The sequence below is a fragment of the Galeopterus variegatus genome, unplaced genomic scaffold (assembly GCF_000696425.1).
Source record: "Galeopterus variegatus unplaced genomic scaffold, G_variegatus-3.0.2 Scaffold2356, whole genome shotgun sequence".
In the NCBI taxonomy this organism is placed as follows: Eukaryota; Metazoa; Chordata; class Mammalia; order Dermoptera; family Cynocephalidae; genus Galeopterus; species Galeopterus variegatus.
In genome coordinates, this window is record NW_007728467.1 from 60,943 (window position 1) to 78,072 (window position 17,130).

At 39.0% G+C, this 17,130-nt stretch overlaps 1 protein-coding gene across 1 annotated transcript in view; it reads right to left on the reverse strand.

Moving 5' to 3' along the window:
• Positions 1-13,515: 13,515 nt before the first annotated feature.
• DTHD1 (death domain containing 1) overlaps positions 13,516-17,130 on the reverse strand; it is a 54,209-nt gene continuing 50,594 nt past the window's right edge. Inside the window, exon 9 of the mRNA XM_008581434.1 lies at positions 13,516-14,860. Within this exon, the coding sequence (XP_008579656.1) occupies positions 14,538-14,860 (323 nt within the window). The 3' untranslated portion in view covers positions 13,516-14,537. The remainder of the gene's footprint in view (positions 14,861-17,130) is intronic.

Sequence of the window (17,130 nt, forward strand, 5' to 3'; positions counted from 1 at the left end):
CTTGTCTCTTTTCATTCTCTAACTTCACTTGATGAATGTTGACATAGAATTTGTGCAAATGTAAAATAGTACATGTTATTCATTTATGTTGCTAAATGCAGGTTTTAAACTGACCATACCATTGACCTATCCTTGTGAGCATTCCCTGATTACTAAGAACAGCAGTGCTCTGACTAATCTACAGGCATCTTTTAGGTGAAGCATGAGGTAGATCCCTCAACTTCCAAAAGCAGTCTGGGACTCCAGGTGGTGCACTCAGACCCCTAGCCCTCCCCTCTGTAGCACTGTGTCAAACCCAAGGAATTCCTTATCTAATTCATCTTTTTGTCTTTTGAATTATCTCATTGCAAACAAATTTGTTGAGTGCACACTGTGCCCAAAATATCATTCGATGATATAATGAGGCACAGACAAATATGTCATGCAATTTGCTTTTAGTATTGTTGGGAAAATAGAATAATTTAATCAGGCTCTCCTCACCTCAGGGCCAGTTGGGGGTGGTTCAGTAAACAAATTGTGTATGTGTGGGTGGAGTTAGTGCGCCTGCACGGCGCCACTACCTTGGCTGGCAACTGCCTCCTGTGGCTGCTGTACGAAGAGGCCATGCTTTCCAACCTTCAGCTTCCAAGGAACTGTTTGCTGGTTACCTAGCTCGTAGACCTGCATGTGAGACGTCTGATGACCCAGCCTGGCGTGTGAAGGGTTGGTGACCCAGTCTGTGAATGTGCTTGAGGGATCTGTGAGCTCCAGACCAAGCCCTGCTCGACAATTTGCCCAATTGTAGCAGGATAAAAAAACCCAACAAGTGGTGACGTCGGCAGGATCCCAACAAGAGCCTAAGCTTGACATGTATACTTAGAATTTCAGGGAAAACAACAACAAGTAAATACCCAACATCACAAGGACGAGTGTCAAACCTAATAATCAAGTAACAAGCTCTGCGGTTTCAAACATCATACCATACCTTTCTGCAGTGCTTTATAGAAATGATTCTAAAACCTAACTGATGGCCAGAATCATTGGAGGAAACTACTGAATTGAAATCCCCAGCTCTGGGCCAAGGAATTTGAACTTTTAGAAAACTCAACATGAATTCTGATGGTCAGCCAGATTTGGCAGCCACCACTTTAGAATATAAGGAAGTGAAGAACATTTTCTTTAACCTATTTTGTTCCTGGTAAAATGGCCATAATTGTATGGAAGCAAATGCCTTGATTAATGCTTAGGTATAGAAGGAAGGTGAGTCTCTCATCCAAGGCTGGGGCCTTGATGGTACCAGAGCTTTAAGGCAGAAGAGACAATGCTTAGGATTAGCATGGATGGATGTGTTGATTGCTTTGTTCCTTGTCAATGGGAGTGTATAAGGTAACCCAGGCCTAAGCCAATTGGCACCTGGCACTCTCTTGGTCATAGGGATGTATTCAGGATGATCCAAATACTGTGAGGTGAAAGTTCTTGATTATTGGTTTTTGGATGAGATTCCTTCTCTTCATGTACATGTGAAAGGAGCTACTATGCTGTAATCATAGATGAAGGCAGCCTGTGAACAACAACTCATTGATAGCATTGGATTTGAGAGAATTTCAAATTCAAGCATTACTCCAGACCTACCAGATCAGTAACTGTTTCAACAGATGCTCATGCATAGTTATGTTTGGGAACCACTGTCCTAATAGTTCATTCTACTCAGGAGCAAAGTGTGTCCTGCAGGCAATCAAGGCATATAGCTGAAAAGTGGAGCCCTTTTAGAGGTATGCAAATTCCATGCACAGGAAGATACATGCAAGAATCATAGAATACTAGAAAAATAGAAGGGAACTTGGGGACCATCTATTCCAGGGGTGATATATTGTTTCATGTTCAATGCCAACTCAACTGTGTTAATAAATATGTGGAAACCACTGAGTTTAAGAATGAAGGTTTTGGTTAATTTGAATAAATGAATAGATGAATTATGTCATGATCAACTATCTGTATGGAAGAACATGGGGATGGGAGATTAACAAGCCCCAAGCAATATATCTGCTACCCCAAATATATCCAATCCTTTCACCTTTAAGTAAAAAAAAAAAAAAAAAATGAGACAGAGATGTTAAGGGACTTTCTAAAAATCAACAGCAAATTAATTTCAGAGCCTGAACGAGGACTCAGGACATCTGACCCATAATCTAATACTGATGCCCTCATATACATCATAGGGCAGTAGCTTCACAGCTGGTATTATTTAATTTTATATGCTCTGACCTCAACGTCTTCTCCAAAAGACAGACTTGTCCTCTCCAAGATTTTATAAACTAAGTACATAACTCCTTTAGAGTTGACTAGCGTTCTATTCAATAACTAGGAGTGGCAATTAAGTTTTTTGCATGCTATTCAAAACATCTTCTCCAAAAGACAGACTTGTCCTCTCCAAGATTTTATAAACTAAGTACATAACTCCTTTAGAGCTGACTAGCGTTCTATTCAATAACTAGGAGTGGCAATTAAGTTTTTTGCATGCTATTCAAAACATTGCAAGCCCCAAATAGAAAAGGCATGAACAATTCTCTTCTAGAAAGACAACTTGAGACATTAATTGAAACAATGTTACTGAATCCAAAGGTAATTAACATTCCCAAATACATTAAAAGAACAAAGAAAAAAGGAGGGTTGTTTTCTTGAATGGACATGTTGTAAAATGTTAAAATGAAGGAAAAGGAAATTGAACATGGATGGAGGGCATTTTGACAGTAAATACTAATGAAAAATGAAGCACACATCAAGGGAGACGTTAGAAGATCCATTGCTTAGGAAGTTTAGAATAATTTCTCATTGCAAGATTTCATTTCATAGAACTGTAGGTTGGATGACCAATTTGCTGCTTTTGTGCCTTATTTTTGTATTTGTAGACCTAGTAAACTTTCAAGACTGTTTTGTTTAAACCCTCTTTATAGCATGTTATTTAAACCTCTCTAAAAATACCAAGTAGCATTTAGCATAGATCTCGAAATGGAAAAGGAATTTCCTAAAAATAAAAGTCATTTGTTTTCCATGTATTTCAGTTATGACACTTTATTATAGACACATCTTATGTACAGGAAAAATTAAAACTATTCATGAAGCTTTTGCTACATAAGAATATTAATGTTATATAAAAAAGAATCTTGCACAAAAATCATGAGACTTGCCAAAAAAACCCACAATAAACAAGACAAACAAACAAAACCTCAAGTGGTCAAAGAATATTTCGTCTATGCTACATAAATAAGAATAGAGAAAAAAAACATAAGTGAGGAGAGGTCAAGGTTATTATAGGAAATATGTGCATAGAAATAAAATACTAAAATGTAGGTGCCCTTATATTTGTTCGTACTATTCTCCTCATGGGGAAAAAATTTTAATAGACTCTTGAGTCTCACGTAAAGAAAAGAATTTTAGTCTAGTCTAACTGCTATGGACAATTGTGTTGTCATGACAAATTTTCAAAAATATAAATGTCTAGATTAAATAACTCATGGCCCTGGAAAATATCTCATGCTCAAAGTTTTATATATGGGTGAACCCTAACTGCCACGAACCCTTGTTGGAGTGAGCAGGACTGAAGCCATGTTGGAACCTAAAGCTGTCTGGGCTACAGGGGGGCGGGGTTTTAAAAAGGACAGTTTTTTTCTCTCCACTCTTTCTCCCCATCCCCTGACTTTCTTATCTTGCTTGCTAAATAGGAAAATAAGGCCGAGAAGCTAATTACTTCTTTGCAAAGCTAACAGTTCTTTCTTTGAGACCTGTAGAGTTTTGAGAAATGATCAAGGCCAAATGACTGAAGCTGACCTTGGGCACCAGCCAAGTACACTGGTGCAAATCAAAATCTCGCAGGGACCTGAGATAACAGCTAAGATGAGAACAGAAACCAGACGAGGCCTTGGCAAGACCTTGTACCTGACCCATAGAAACGGACCCCTCGTAACTCACATCTGCTGTCCTGCTTTTCACTTCCCACATTCCATTCCCTCAACACTTTCTTTAAAATCCCCTCAGTAAATGTCAGTCTTTGAGATGGGATAACCTACCATCTCCTTCAGCTGAATGCATCTGCTTTTCTAACACCAACCATTTGACTTCTGAGTTTTTTTTTTCTTTCCTTTTCAAGGGGGTGGACAGCCAGATCTGAGTCTGGTAACACCCTCACCCGGAATTACCAGCTAACTCAATAGTGTGTATGGCAAAATTAATAAAATTCATAGAATTGCTTTGAAAAGAAGAAATTTGAAAGGTCATAAAATCGTAGAAAATACGATCATAAGCTCTGGGATTTAGAAGGAAACTTGGCAATCCTGTAGTATAATCATTTTTCATCACTTTATTTATTTATTTATTTTTGCCCTGCTCTTTCTTGACTGAACATATTTCTAAACTCTACCATCATATTTTCCTATCTTTTAAGCAAATACTTCTGAACATAAATTATACTTTTATTAATGATAACTCAAAGTTATCAGTCTAAAGAGTGCATTAGTTTTCTATTACTTTAGAGCAAATTACATACTTAGGAACCTGAAACATCAAGTCACTTTACGCTCATAGTTTCCATGGGTCAGGAGTCTGGCACATTTTAGCTAGTCCTTTGCTCAGGGTCAGTCTCAGAGGCTGAATTCAAGGAGTCAGCTGGCTGTATCCTCAGCTTGGAGCTGTGTCTAGAAAAAGATCCATAACCACGTGCCATCAGGCTGTTGCCAAAATTCGTTTCCTTGTGGTTGTGGGACTGATGTCCCCACTGTTTTGCTGGCTGCCAGCAAGGACTGCTTTCTTCTCCTAGAGGCTACACTGACGCACTTTTATGCCATTGGGCGCTCTAAATCATATAACCAAACATCACATCAATGGGTCAGAAATGTATAATCTTCCCACAAAGAACATCAAATATTTTAATACAATCAACCACATTTTAGTGATCTTCCTGATATACTGAACTATTATTCTCTGTTGTGCTGCTCATTTTTGCTTTATGTTCAGAGGCTGTTTTATTGTCATAATAACATTGCTGGTTTATATGCTTTAAGATATGTATTGCTGAATATAACAATGATTCTGTTTTGAGCCTCACCTGTTGCACACGGGTATTGATATTCAACTCTGTACCTCAGATATGTACCATCAGCCATGTTATAGTAAAAATAAAAATTAAAAAAAAGATATGTTATGAAAAGAGTGATAATATTCAGCTTTGTTCAGAATTATCTCATGAAATATACTATTTTAAAATCACCAGAGGTGGGAAAGAGGGAGCAGAGTGGAGGTAGCGAGAAATTGGCAAAAGGCCACAAAAAATGATTACAGTGTGTAATGCTGAATATACTAATTATCCTAATTTGAGCCTCACATATTGCACACAGGTATTGATATTCAAGGTGGTACCCCACAGATATGTACAATCAACTATGTTTCAATAAAATGAATTTAAAAAAATAAAATCACAACTAAAATTAATACACTGAAACATATCACCTGATTGTTTTTTAAATAATAATCCTGTGTGTTAGCCACTTTCATTTAATGATCATACTGCTAGTGTAATGGTACATTATTTTGTGGTAACTTCTATTCAGAACATTTAAAAAATAATCAGCATTTATTACAAAGTGAAGTAAATCAAGAGTACGTTTACTTCATAGTACAGTACTATCAATAGTCTATATTTTCATTTTCAATTTCCAGGTGATTTCAAAGAAATTACACACATCATTTCCAATGATCAATAATTTATTGCATTATCATTTTAATTGCTTTGATTAAGGAAACAAAACATACAGTGTAACATAAAGACCTCTATAGCAGTTTATATATACTTGTCTTTTTTATTTCATGGGAATTAGACATTTCAGAATATCAGAGCAGAAGTTATCACAAAATAAGGTACTATGACATTAGCAGTATACTGATTGTAAGTCAAATTATCCTCTTCACTCTAAAATAACTTTATAATTTTTTTTAAAGTATGATGCAAAAACAGCTTTTTCACTAGAGATTTGTGAGGTCGTGAATGTGTCCTTAATTTTATTTGAGACACAGAGGCCCCCTTGTGGTGGTTTCTAGGCATTTTCAGTTACTATTTTTAAAGAAAAAGTTTCAGGTTGTCTGACACAGACAAGACATTTAAGACAGAGCAAGGCTTGGGTCACTTTCAATTTTTGAAGCTCTTAGCATATGTAAAAATGACCAAAAATAATACAAAAAATAAATAAATAAATAAATATCCTCTTTTGGAAAAAAAAAAGACCAAATATAAGTCTAAAAAGAAAAATATATTATGGTGCATTTTAAAATTCAGCACACACAAATACAGAGGAATATAATTTTACTCTTTAAAATGAGAGAAAATATCAAAACTGTTAATTCACAGTATATAGACAGGTGTGCCATCTATTAACGGAACTATATTTAAAGGTGTACAGTAGAAACTTCTAGGGAAGTCAGTTTATATTTGTGATTGTGTTAGCTCTTCTCATTTACTAAAACTCTGAATTTGAGTTCCTCTGTTAGTGGGAGGGCAGGGCCAACTGTTTCTCCTTCCCAACTTTTCCAGTTCCTTGCTGGGATCCCCACCCCACCCTGCTTAGTCTTGTGAACAGATGAATTGTCTCAAAAAATGACTTTAAACAAAGAGAAAAACCTTTGTATTCAGCGCAGCATAGAGCTTGCTCTGTTTTCTTTTCTCTTCTCTCCTATGTTACTCCTGGTTCAGTGCTAACCATGAAAAATAAAAATAAAAATTGAGAGAGTGCTTTGAACAGGAAGTAGAATACAGTAGGCAATATCCTGAAACTTTCATGGGCATAAATATGACTTGAGATATTCACTAACCATACAGACCCCTCAGGTCTTCAGCCAAAGATTCTGATCTAGAGGGCTGAGTTTTGGTTCTGTGAAACTAATTTTTTTTTTTTTTAGTTTTATAAACTTTTTATTAAAAATATTCCTTAGCAACTTTCTAGATAAAAATATTAGGCAATATACATTAGTTTTAATGAGATTCTCCTCTCTTTGCTAGAAAGTATGTATTTCACAGTCATTAAGGAAAACTTGCCCAGTTCCTCTCTGTATCTTCCCTTCCAAAAGAATTTAAATAAAATAAATTGCTCCATTCCTCAGAGTAGGACCTGAAAAACTTCTGTCTTCTATAAAAACTAGAGTGACCAACCATTCCAATTTGCTCGGGATTTTCCACGTTTTAGCATTGATAGTGCCATATCCACAGAAACACTCAGAAAAACATGGAATGGGTGTTAAAATTTAGTTTCACTGGTTTGCTGTGAAACTAAATTTTAACACCCATTCCATGTTTTTCTGAGTCTATTTCACTAGAAAAAATTATTCTTAACCCTGGATATAAATTAGAATCAACTGGGGAGCTTTACAATTCTGATTTCCTGGACTCGCCCCAAACTAATTTAATCAGAATTTCTCAGAATGGGTACAGGCAGCTCTTGCTGATTCCAACATGCAGTCAATTTGAGAAGCACTGAGCTGGAACACAGGAGGGGCACTTAGGTGTTCTAATAAAGCTAAAGGCCAGCAGGGACACACCTAAAATTCGACAAAGTTGAGTTTATTGAGTCATTGCAATGAGAGAGACAGCACAGCAGAGGAACTGTGGGTGTTTCACTAAACAAAGGCAAAGATGGTTATTTTAGTACCTCAGGGAAGGATGTAGTTAGTTTAGTGTTTTAATATGCTCAAAGCAAAGCAGAGCTGTGTATAAAGGGGTCAACAGCAGGTCTGTACTGCAAAGTAGACCCAGAGTCCTGTTTCCTTGGAAACATTAATGTTTAGATAGATGTGCAGTGTTATATTCAGAAACCCTTTATTTGATGCTCTGCACCTGGGGCGTAAATCGAGAATACTTTTCTGTGTCAAAGTGACTTAGATCCTCCAGGCAAGAAAGGCATATTTCTTTCTTACTGATATGATTTCAAACAGCAAAGTTTCTGATAGTCTGTGCTTTTGGAGAACAAGTTTACTCACTGTGTAAGAAAGCAGCAGTCACTCAAGGGGACACTTCTGAGCTTAAGTATGTTCTCAGGGGAACTACTGATTCCTGTTAACTTTGCAGCTGGCTTTATCTGTGTCCATTATTCTGGTTCAATGAATGGTGGGGCAGATTTTTATAGTCTGAGCTAATTTTTTTACCTTCTCAGGCATAGCATCCCACAGGGTTGCTTCCAGAAAAAGATGTAACAGAAAAGGGAGCTTCATGTCAGTGCGTAGGTATTATTTGTGCACTAATTGGACAAAGACTTATTCAGTGCCTACTATGTGCTGGGCCCTTTTCAGGGTACTAGAAATTCACTGATGAACCAACCTCAAGCCTCTGCCATAAGAAACCTACAAACTGGTTGAAGAAAAACACACAAAAAAATAGGCTTAAAAATAGAGTACCGTGGATAATTAGTTCAGTCCTGAGCATTCAGGAACCTGACAAAACATTACCCAAAGTTATGGAAGAGAAAGGACTGGAGGAGGTGTGAGGGGGATGGGTGGAGGGGTAGGTGAGGGGCAGAAAGTTGGAAACAGGAGAAAAATGATTTTGAAAATGGAACCATTCAAGCTCTAATCCAGGCTCTACCACTGACTGGGTATCAGCGTAACTCCAAGTGGCCATGTTCTCATTTGTAAAGTAAGGATAACAAAACAGAGAAACATTTATTGAGAGCCAGAGTTCTAAGTAATAGAAATACATCGGCGGACAAAAGAGACCAGCACACTGGCCCTTGTGCAACATGGCCTTGTGCACTACTACTATATACGGAAGATAAGTAATAACCATAATAAATAAATTATTAAGTACGTTTGGTAATGAATGCAGGGTGGGGAGAATTGCCAGTGGGGAGCCATGGAGGAGGAGGGGATTTAGGATTAGATGATGTGATGTCTGTCAAAATGTGCAGACAGCACAGGGGCATTCTGATGCGATTAGATCACAGGAGCCTCGCTTGCCTAAGCTACTGGGAAATCCCCCGGTCTGCATCAGCCACAGTTTGACCTCACTGTTTCCCTTTTCTTCTGAACTACGACCCTTCTAACTTCAGTGAGCCTGACTTTGTACCTTACATAAACTCATTCTATAGCACAGCTCTGGACTCATCCTTGAGAACTTTTCTGCGTAAGTCATGAGACAGCAGTTGACATTTCTTGCAAACCCTGATAGCAATTGGAAAGTTTAAGGCAGGGCCCGCTTTTGCTGAGAATGTTCTAAATTGCCCTTAGCTTATTCTGCCCCCTCTCTTTTATGCCTACTTCAAGCAAAAAGCTGATTAAAACAGTGGTTCTCAATACCCTCTCTTTTGCCCCCACCCTCATGATCAGAACTTTGTGGAAGTTTTGCTTGTCATACTTGCTGGGGTGGGGAGGGCTTTGTGCATTTGGCGGGCAGAGTCAGGGATGCTAAATGGCCAAATTCATGAGCCAGTTCAGCTTAATAAAAAAAATATATATATAATATATATATATATATATATATTATATATATATATATTCCATTCAAAATGCCAATAACATACCATTGAGAAACACTGGGTTAGATAAATAGAACTTTGCCCACAACATTAAGCTATTTTAAAAATTGTATTATGTTGTTCTCAAAACCTACCTACCTTAATGTGTTAAGGTGTTTCTAGTTTACTCTAAAATTCAAAATATACAATGTGAGATTATTATGTGTTCATTTAAGCTACATTTTAGAGACAGTCAATTGCTCTAATCAAGAATTTATACTCCAGATAGAGTAAGTATTTAATCAAGGTGACTATGATTCAGCAATGTAGGTTTGGTTAATTCAAATAATAAATGTTAGATCTTTTCTGCTTGTGAAATTTGGTGATTAATAGTTAGAAAATTGAAATAGGTTTTCATTAGTGAAATTGGTTATTGTTATTCGAGATACATAGATTGGCTATAAATGGAGGATCATTCTTGGCCCTCAGTGGTGTAAAACATCTCAGTATTGATGTCCAAGGCTTAGTTGCTAAATGGTTCTGAATATAAACAAGGTTAAATGAATTATGGTAACCTTTCATTCCACTCTTAGAGATATGCCTGGAAGACATGAATATGTATATACATACATATATATTCACAAAAAGATAATTAAAGAATATTCATAACAGCACTGTTTATGATAGTCCAAAGTGGAATCTAATCAAATGCCCTTCTACAGTGTAATAGATATGTGATCTTTAGTATATGCATATAATGGAATATTATGCATTAAGAAGAATGAGCTAACCATTGCCAGACACAACAATATGGGTGAATTTCAGCAACGTAAAGTTGAATAAAAGTGTTATACATAAAAGAATATGTATTGCATCATTTTATTTCAAGCATTTTCAAAAATGGATAATACTAAAATTAATTATGGCATGTTTATTAAATGGGATATTATGCAGATATTAAAACATTTCAAGACATTGAAAAATGCTCATAATTTAAAGATAGTAATATTTCAACCTGTGTATATAGTATATGACTCCCATTCTGGAAAAAACATATAAGTTTCTAGGGGCATAAGAAAGATGTGCAGCTATTTATCAGTCAGGGTCTCAATAAGAAACATAGGATACACTCGAATCAGGATAATTAAAGGAGGCTTTACCTTAAAAGGAAGGGTAAGAACCACAAGAGATAACCCAGTTACTCTGAACAACAAGAGAGCTGTTACTACCCGTAGACCTGAAGAGACAAGAGGAAGACCAGTTACCCAAATTCTGGAGACAGTTGTCTAGAGGGGGTCTTCTTGACAGAGCAGTGACCTTTGGACGAGGGACACAGCCTGTCCAAGGTGAGTGCAATGGGGGAGAGAGGGGCACAGTCTAGTTCTCTCTCCTCCTCCTGGCAGTCTCCTGCTGGGGCTCCCCATTAGCCAAAGCCAAAGAGATGTCAGAGGCATCCCTGAGGTGGCCTGGACAGGTGAGCCTAGCAGATAGAAAGCAGGGTGCACAAGAGTGTGGGTGTGGCTCTGACAGTGTTCAAGCACAGGTTCCCAACACAAGAGGCACATATACCATGTATTGGACCGATTTTTTGGATTACCTGAAGGAGGAGGTTCTGAAGAGATGATCAATTTTTTTTCTTTTTGTAGCTTTACATTGTTTTCCTCTGGCAATAATATGTGTAATTTTTATTAATCTGGGAAACAATGTGTCAGTGTGTGTGAAGAGGTGTGCCTGTGTGTCATGAGAGTATATAGCGAGTACATATATGAGAGAGAGAGGCGGGAGTGGGGTATGTGAGAGGGAGTATGTAAGAACGTATGTGTGCAGGTGAAGGTGTAGAGGTAAAGTGAGCTGGTGTATGTGTGTGTGTCTGTGGGGTATGCATGTTAATGAGTGTGTATGTCTAGGAGGGATGGGGTGGGGTAATGTGAGAGAGTATGTGAGAATGCATGTGAGAGAGTACAAGTGGATCTGAGACTTTATCTGTGCATAAGGTGTGTGTACATGTAGATGGTTATGTATGCAAATAAGTGTGTTTGTGTGAGAGAAGTGGGAGTGAGATGTGTGGGAGGGTACACTTATGACAGTGTAGGTGTGCATGTGAGGTACACAGGTGGACGTGAGACTGCAGAGAAAGGGTGTGTGTTTCAGAGTGTGTTTATGAGATGTGTGGAGGTGACGTGTGTAAGGGATTGGACATCTTAGCAGGTACGCATACCTGTGAGCACATAGGTGAAGAAATAGAAACATTTCCTTCCAGGAAAAAAGAGAAAAACTGGAAGAAAATATGACAAAATGTTCATAATAGTAATATCCAGTGGCAGGATAAGAGGCTAATTTCATTTTCTTTACTTTTTTGTTCTTTCGTAGTCAGAAAAACAATGACCAGTTTAGACTATTCTCTTTATTCCAAGAACACATGAAAGTACATATTGTTTCTTTTTGGAAACATGTATAAAAAATAATCTTGACTAATAAATGTTTCTCTTTTCAAAAAGAGAGAACAGAACTGAGGCCACCAGAGGTGGGAAAGGGAGAAGGCAGGGTTAGCAAAAAATTGGTAAAGGGCCATAAAAAATGATTACATTGTGTAATGTTGGATACACTAACTATCCTGATTTGAGCATCATATATTGCATAGAGGTATTGATATTCAATGCTGTACCCCGCAGATATGTACAATCAATTATGTTTCAATTTTTAAAAAATCACTAAAAAAAAAAATGATTCTTAAGGGGAATGTGTTTGGAAATTAGGATTTCTTTTATCAATATATAACCAAAGGAGATATGTAAGTCCCTCGTTAGTTCATAGAAGGAAATCTTGTCTTTAAATTTGAGGGCCGGACTTCCGATCAAGATGGCGAAATAGACGGCCACCAGCATCACTCTTTCCCTCAATCAACCAATTTACAACTATTAAAAAGCAATGACTGCCAAGCTAGGGCTGCTAGAGCTCAGGGGAAGAGGAAGAGAGATCTACAGAGTGCATGAAGGCAGGAGAAGCCACAATGAAAGAAAGAAAGGACCTCCCAGACTGTTGTGAGCCCCAGCCATTTCCAGGCTGGCCCTGGTGAGCACACGGAGCAAGAGCTGGCAAAAGCCACAGCTGTGCCACTTGCACAAAGTTGCTTGGAGGCTGCAGGGGAGAAGAGGGCCTTGGGCCAGGCCAGCAAGACCACTGACAGGGTTCCCATGGACACATATAGGAGCGAGGGGCCACAGACAACTGAAAAAAGGAGCCATTCAAAGGCAGCTCAGTCATCCCAAGGGACCCAATCACCGCTCCACCCCATGGGAAGTGTTTGGAGTGTGGGGAGTGGAGGAGACAGGCCCACCGGGGGAACACTGGGGCACAGCATGGACAGTTGATCTGCCCCCAATCAGCACAGACCCAGTTTACTTCACTCAGTGAAGACTGGTCAGGAATATAGAATGGTAAGGGGTACAGTTTGCTGAAAAGAGTCAGGCCCAGACCAGAGTTTCCACACAACCCAGGTGTACCAGACCTCACAAGACCCAGTAGTGCTTACAAGGTCAGCAATTAAAACCTGAGCTGCACAAAAAGCCTTCCCCAGAGAATCAGCAGCAAAGCAGCAATTTAGCTCAACCACAGGGCTCAAGTGCTGGTTCCCACAGGAAGTTCCCCCATTTTAGATGTAAGCAAAGGACAACAAATTATTCCAGTGCAGAGTTTACGTGGTGGGGGTAGCTAATAATCCAATACAGAGGTGAAAGAAAACACAAAAATCCACAGATCAGAGACAAAGTTCTGATATTAACCCTAAAGGTCTGACATCACCAAAGAACACCTAGAAAACCTAGAAGAGACAGAAGCCCCCTGGCTCCCCTGCCTGAATGGGGGGTGCCACGGGCCTCAATCATGCCCCCGCCTTCTCGTCCTCTCACCCTATTCCCCTACCCCTTCCGCTCTCCCCTCACCACCAACTACTCTGCAACATCTTAGAATGTAAAAAAATAATAATGATAAATAAATTTAAAAAGTAAATTTGAGAGCCATCACCATATTTAATTTTTCAAATAATTTCATTAATTTGTAGGTATTCAGTAATTGAAACTAATTGCTACTAATGTTTGAAGCCAAGGCCCTGACAGTTTACGTTAATAAATCAGTGAAACTAATGCAATATCCTATTTATATCAAACTGCTTTCGGGAGCTAAAGAGCTTTTGGTTTTCTAAAACTTCAAAGCTTATACTAGTCATTAATAGGGATTATCAATGGATAGAGGGGTTTTGGTAAGTATCATTAATTTTTCTTTTTTTTTTTTTTTGGTTTTGTGATTTTTTTACAGATTTTGTTTGTCTTTAGAAAAGAGCAGATAGGGCTTATATAATGAGGTTTCAGTTCACTGATTTAAAGCAGGTTGCTTTTGTAATTAGGTGAAATAAGCTCTGAATTCTTTCAGTGACACTTTCCTTTCTCTGCAGTGCCTCTTTTCACTGAAAATAAGATATGAAACTTTTTCTATTCCAAGCTACATTTTTATAAAAGAAGAGACTGTGGCAGTAAATGGTTGAAGTGTTATTTCTATTTCTAATTTATTTCTAGCTTTTCTGTCTTCTTAAAGTGACTTGCTATCACCAACATCAGGTCTCTGGGTCCAATTTAATTTATATTGTTATCTGTGGGCTCTATGGTATCCATGTAACTTCAACTGGTTGCTTGGAATCGTGGATAACTGGTTTAATTTTATGTAGATAACAAAAATAAATGATTCTGTTTATCTTCCCTTTGCACTCAGAAAGCAATCTCAGCTATTAAAACATAAACAGGGCAAACTCTATTGCAGATGCTGTTGAGCCTGGTGGAACTCAAGGTGGTTATGATTACAGGACATACATCATTTGACCACCAAGGTGCGGTCACACCCACGAATGCCTTTTGTTGTCTTCTCCATTTGTCTTATTGATTTCTCAACAGCATATCTATCACATAGACTCACTTCAAACGATGTTACTTAGAAGCTGCTAGGAAAATATGGACAGAAACAATCTCAAAAACCCACCATGAGCCAATTTCTAGGGCAAAAGGAAGAGCCATCCGGCTTCTACTCAGCTGCCATATCAAACCACTGCTGTGGTTCAGTGAACACTTTATTTTCCCACTTGAATTTGAGCTCTTCTGCAAGATCACTCCTGCCAATCTTGCGAAGATGCCGAGCCAGGAGGCGAGGTTTGTCAGTAGAAGTTGGGAGCGATTTTTTCCAGAAGCAAAGAAGTTCATGGATCTGTTCTGTGAGATCGTCAGGGTTCTTGAGTTTGATGAGCTGAACGGTGCTGCGGTGCAGAGGGAGGGATGAAGAAAGAGACTTGGCATTTTCCTCTGAGAGCTCCTCTGCCAGCCAGTGGAGCAAGTTGTCCCAAAGAGCTTCTGTCAGGCACATACGGAAAACACAGTGTTAGGGCCGTTTCTTGCTTTCTTAGTGGCTGAGCTGATCTAACCCTCCACACCTGTCTATAGGAAATCTATCTGCTTTCTAGGTTGGCCCCTGAGCAGTAGAGAAACATAAGACTGCCCAGGAGGTTAGTTAAGAGCCCTTGAATCCCTGCCATTGCTGGGGTCATCTTCTGAGGGGACCAGCTATTGCAAAGTGTTAGAAATGCTTCTGAGGGATACCTGTACTACAATGTTTATTGCAGCACTATTTACAATAGCCAAGAGTTGGAACCAGCCCAAATGTCCATCATCAGATGAGTGGATAAATAAAATGTGGTTAATCTACACAATGCAATACTACTCTGCTATAAAAAAGAATGAGGGCCGGCCCGGTGGTGCACTGGAGAGTGCGCCGCTTGGGAGCACGGCGGCGCTCCCACTGAGGGTTCGGATCCCATGTGGAGACCGGTTCCCGCTCACTGGCTGAGCGCGGTGCAGGCACAACACCGAGGGTTGCGATCCCGTTACCGGTCAGTAAAAAAAAAAAGACAAAAGGAAAAAAAAAAAAAGAATGAAATACTACCATTCACAACAACATGGATGGACTTAGAAAAAATGATATTAAGTGAAATAAGTCAGGCACAGAAAGAGAAATATCGCATGTTCTCACTTATTTGTGGGAGATAAAAATAAATAAATAAATAAATATACAAGTAAATGGGAGGGGCGGGGAAGAAGACACAACAATCACAATAATTCTTTGAACTTGTTAAGACAAGTGAACAGATATGATGTTGATGGGTAGGGTGGGGAGAGGGAGGGGGGAAAGAGGAATCAGTAAAGGGACACGAAAATCAACTGTATTGTATACTGAAAAATTAAAATTAAAAAATTAAAAATAAATAAATAAAATAAATGCTTCTGAACTTTTAATGTACCCGAAAACGAGGAGAACTTGTTAAGATGGTTTTTAGGCCCCAGACCACATAGTCTCATTGAGTAGGACTAGGGTGGGGACAAAATTTGGCATTTTTAACAAGCTCCCAGAAGATGCTGATACTAGGATCCCCAACCATACTTTGAGTAGCATTGTGTTAAAGAATATTTTTTAGGTTCAAAAAGATATTTCCCTTTATTAGTATTAACGTGATGCATAAATGATACAGCAGCTAGCCAGTCTTCACACACCCACCCAACTACACACACCCACCCAACTACACACACACACACACACACACACACTCACCAAGATCCACTACCCAGAGGGCAGTTCTGTGGAAAGTCTTTTATGCCAACATTTCCACTGGTCTTTGGAACTATTTAGACCTGCAGACATCTCCTCTGAACATGTCCTGTATACCCAGCATAGCCCTTCCCTTACTCTGCATGACTCCTTTCTACCCCCTGTTGTTATGGTTGTTATTGTATTTATTGTGTAATTTAGATCTATTACTCTGAGTAAAACCCCTAGGCCCTAGTTCTCTCCCCTTGCGTATTCCAGCCCTCTCCTGCATCACAGCCTCCTTCTCCAGCTCTCATGCTCACCCCTGCACCAGTTGCCCTGCTCTGGCGTTAGCAAAGAATTCCATCTGCCCTGTTCTCAACTACTTCTTCCAATCTCCTACTCCCATAAATTGCACTCTGATTTTACACTGTAAAGCCACTTTTCTGTTAAAGCTACTCAGGAAAAGGGGCCAACACATCCTTGTTCTTCACTGTCAGTTTCAAGCCAACGTTCTGCTACCACCGTGCAATACATTCATTTTGATGTCCAGGGTACCTGGGCAGGCCTTCCTCTTCCCATCCACATCATCTGTCTCCCGCAGCTTCATCAGCAACCCTGTTGATAATCAGTCACACTTCCGACCACCCAGTACCTTAATCTTGACAACTCCAGTAACCTGTCTCCTGATTCCAAAACAAAAACTGACTTTCATAGCCAATCCTCATGTTTCATCATCAGCCAGAATTATTCCTCCTCCATGGCCCCAGTGTCTCAGTGTTACTGCTGACCTCCACCTCCTAAACTTCCAAGGCTTCTATGCCTTTGCTCCTGTTTACTATGGTTCTTTGCTCCCATCACTAATAACAGTGATTCCTTTGATATCCCTCCTTCCCAGTCATTCAGTCACCCTTGCAGGGTCTCACGTACCTCTGTACCCATGCTGCTCCAAATGTTCAGCTATATACATCAATGGTGGTCTTGCAACCACTTTGAAATATGTTGTTCTCTTTGTCTTTTATTGTTCTCAATGTGTCAACAT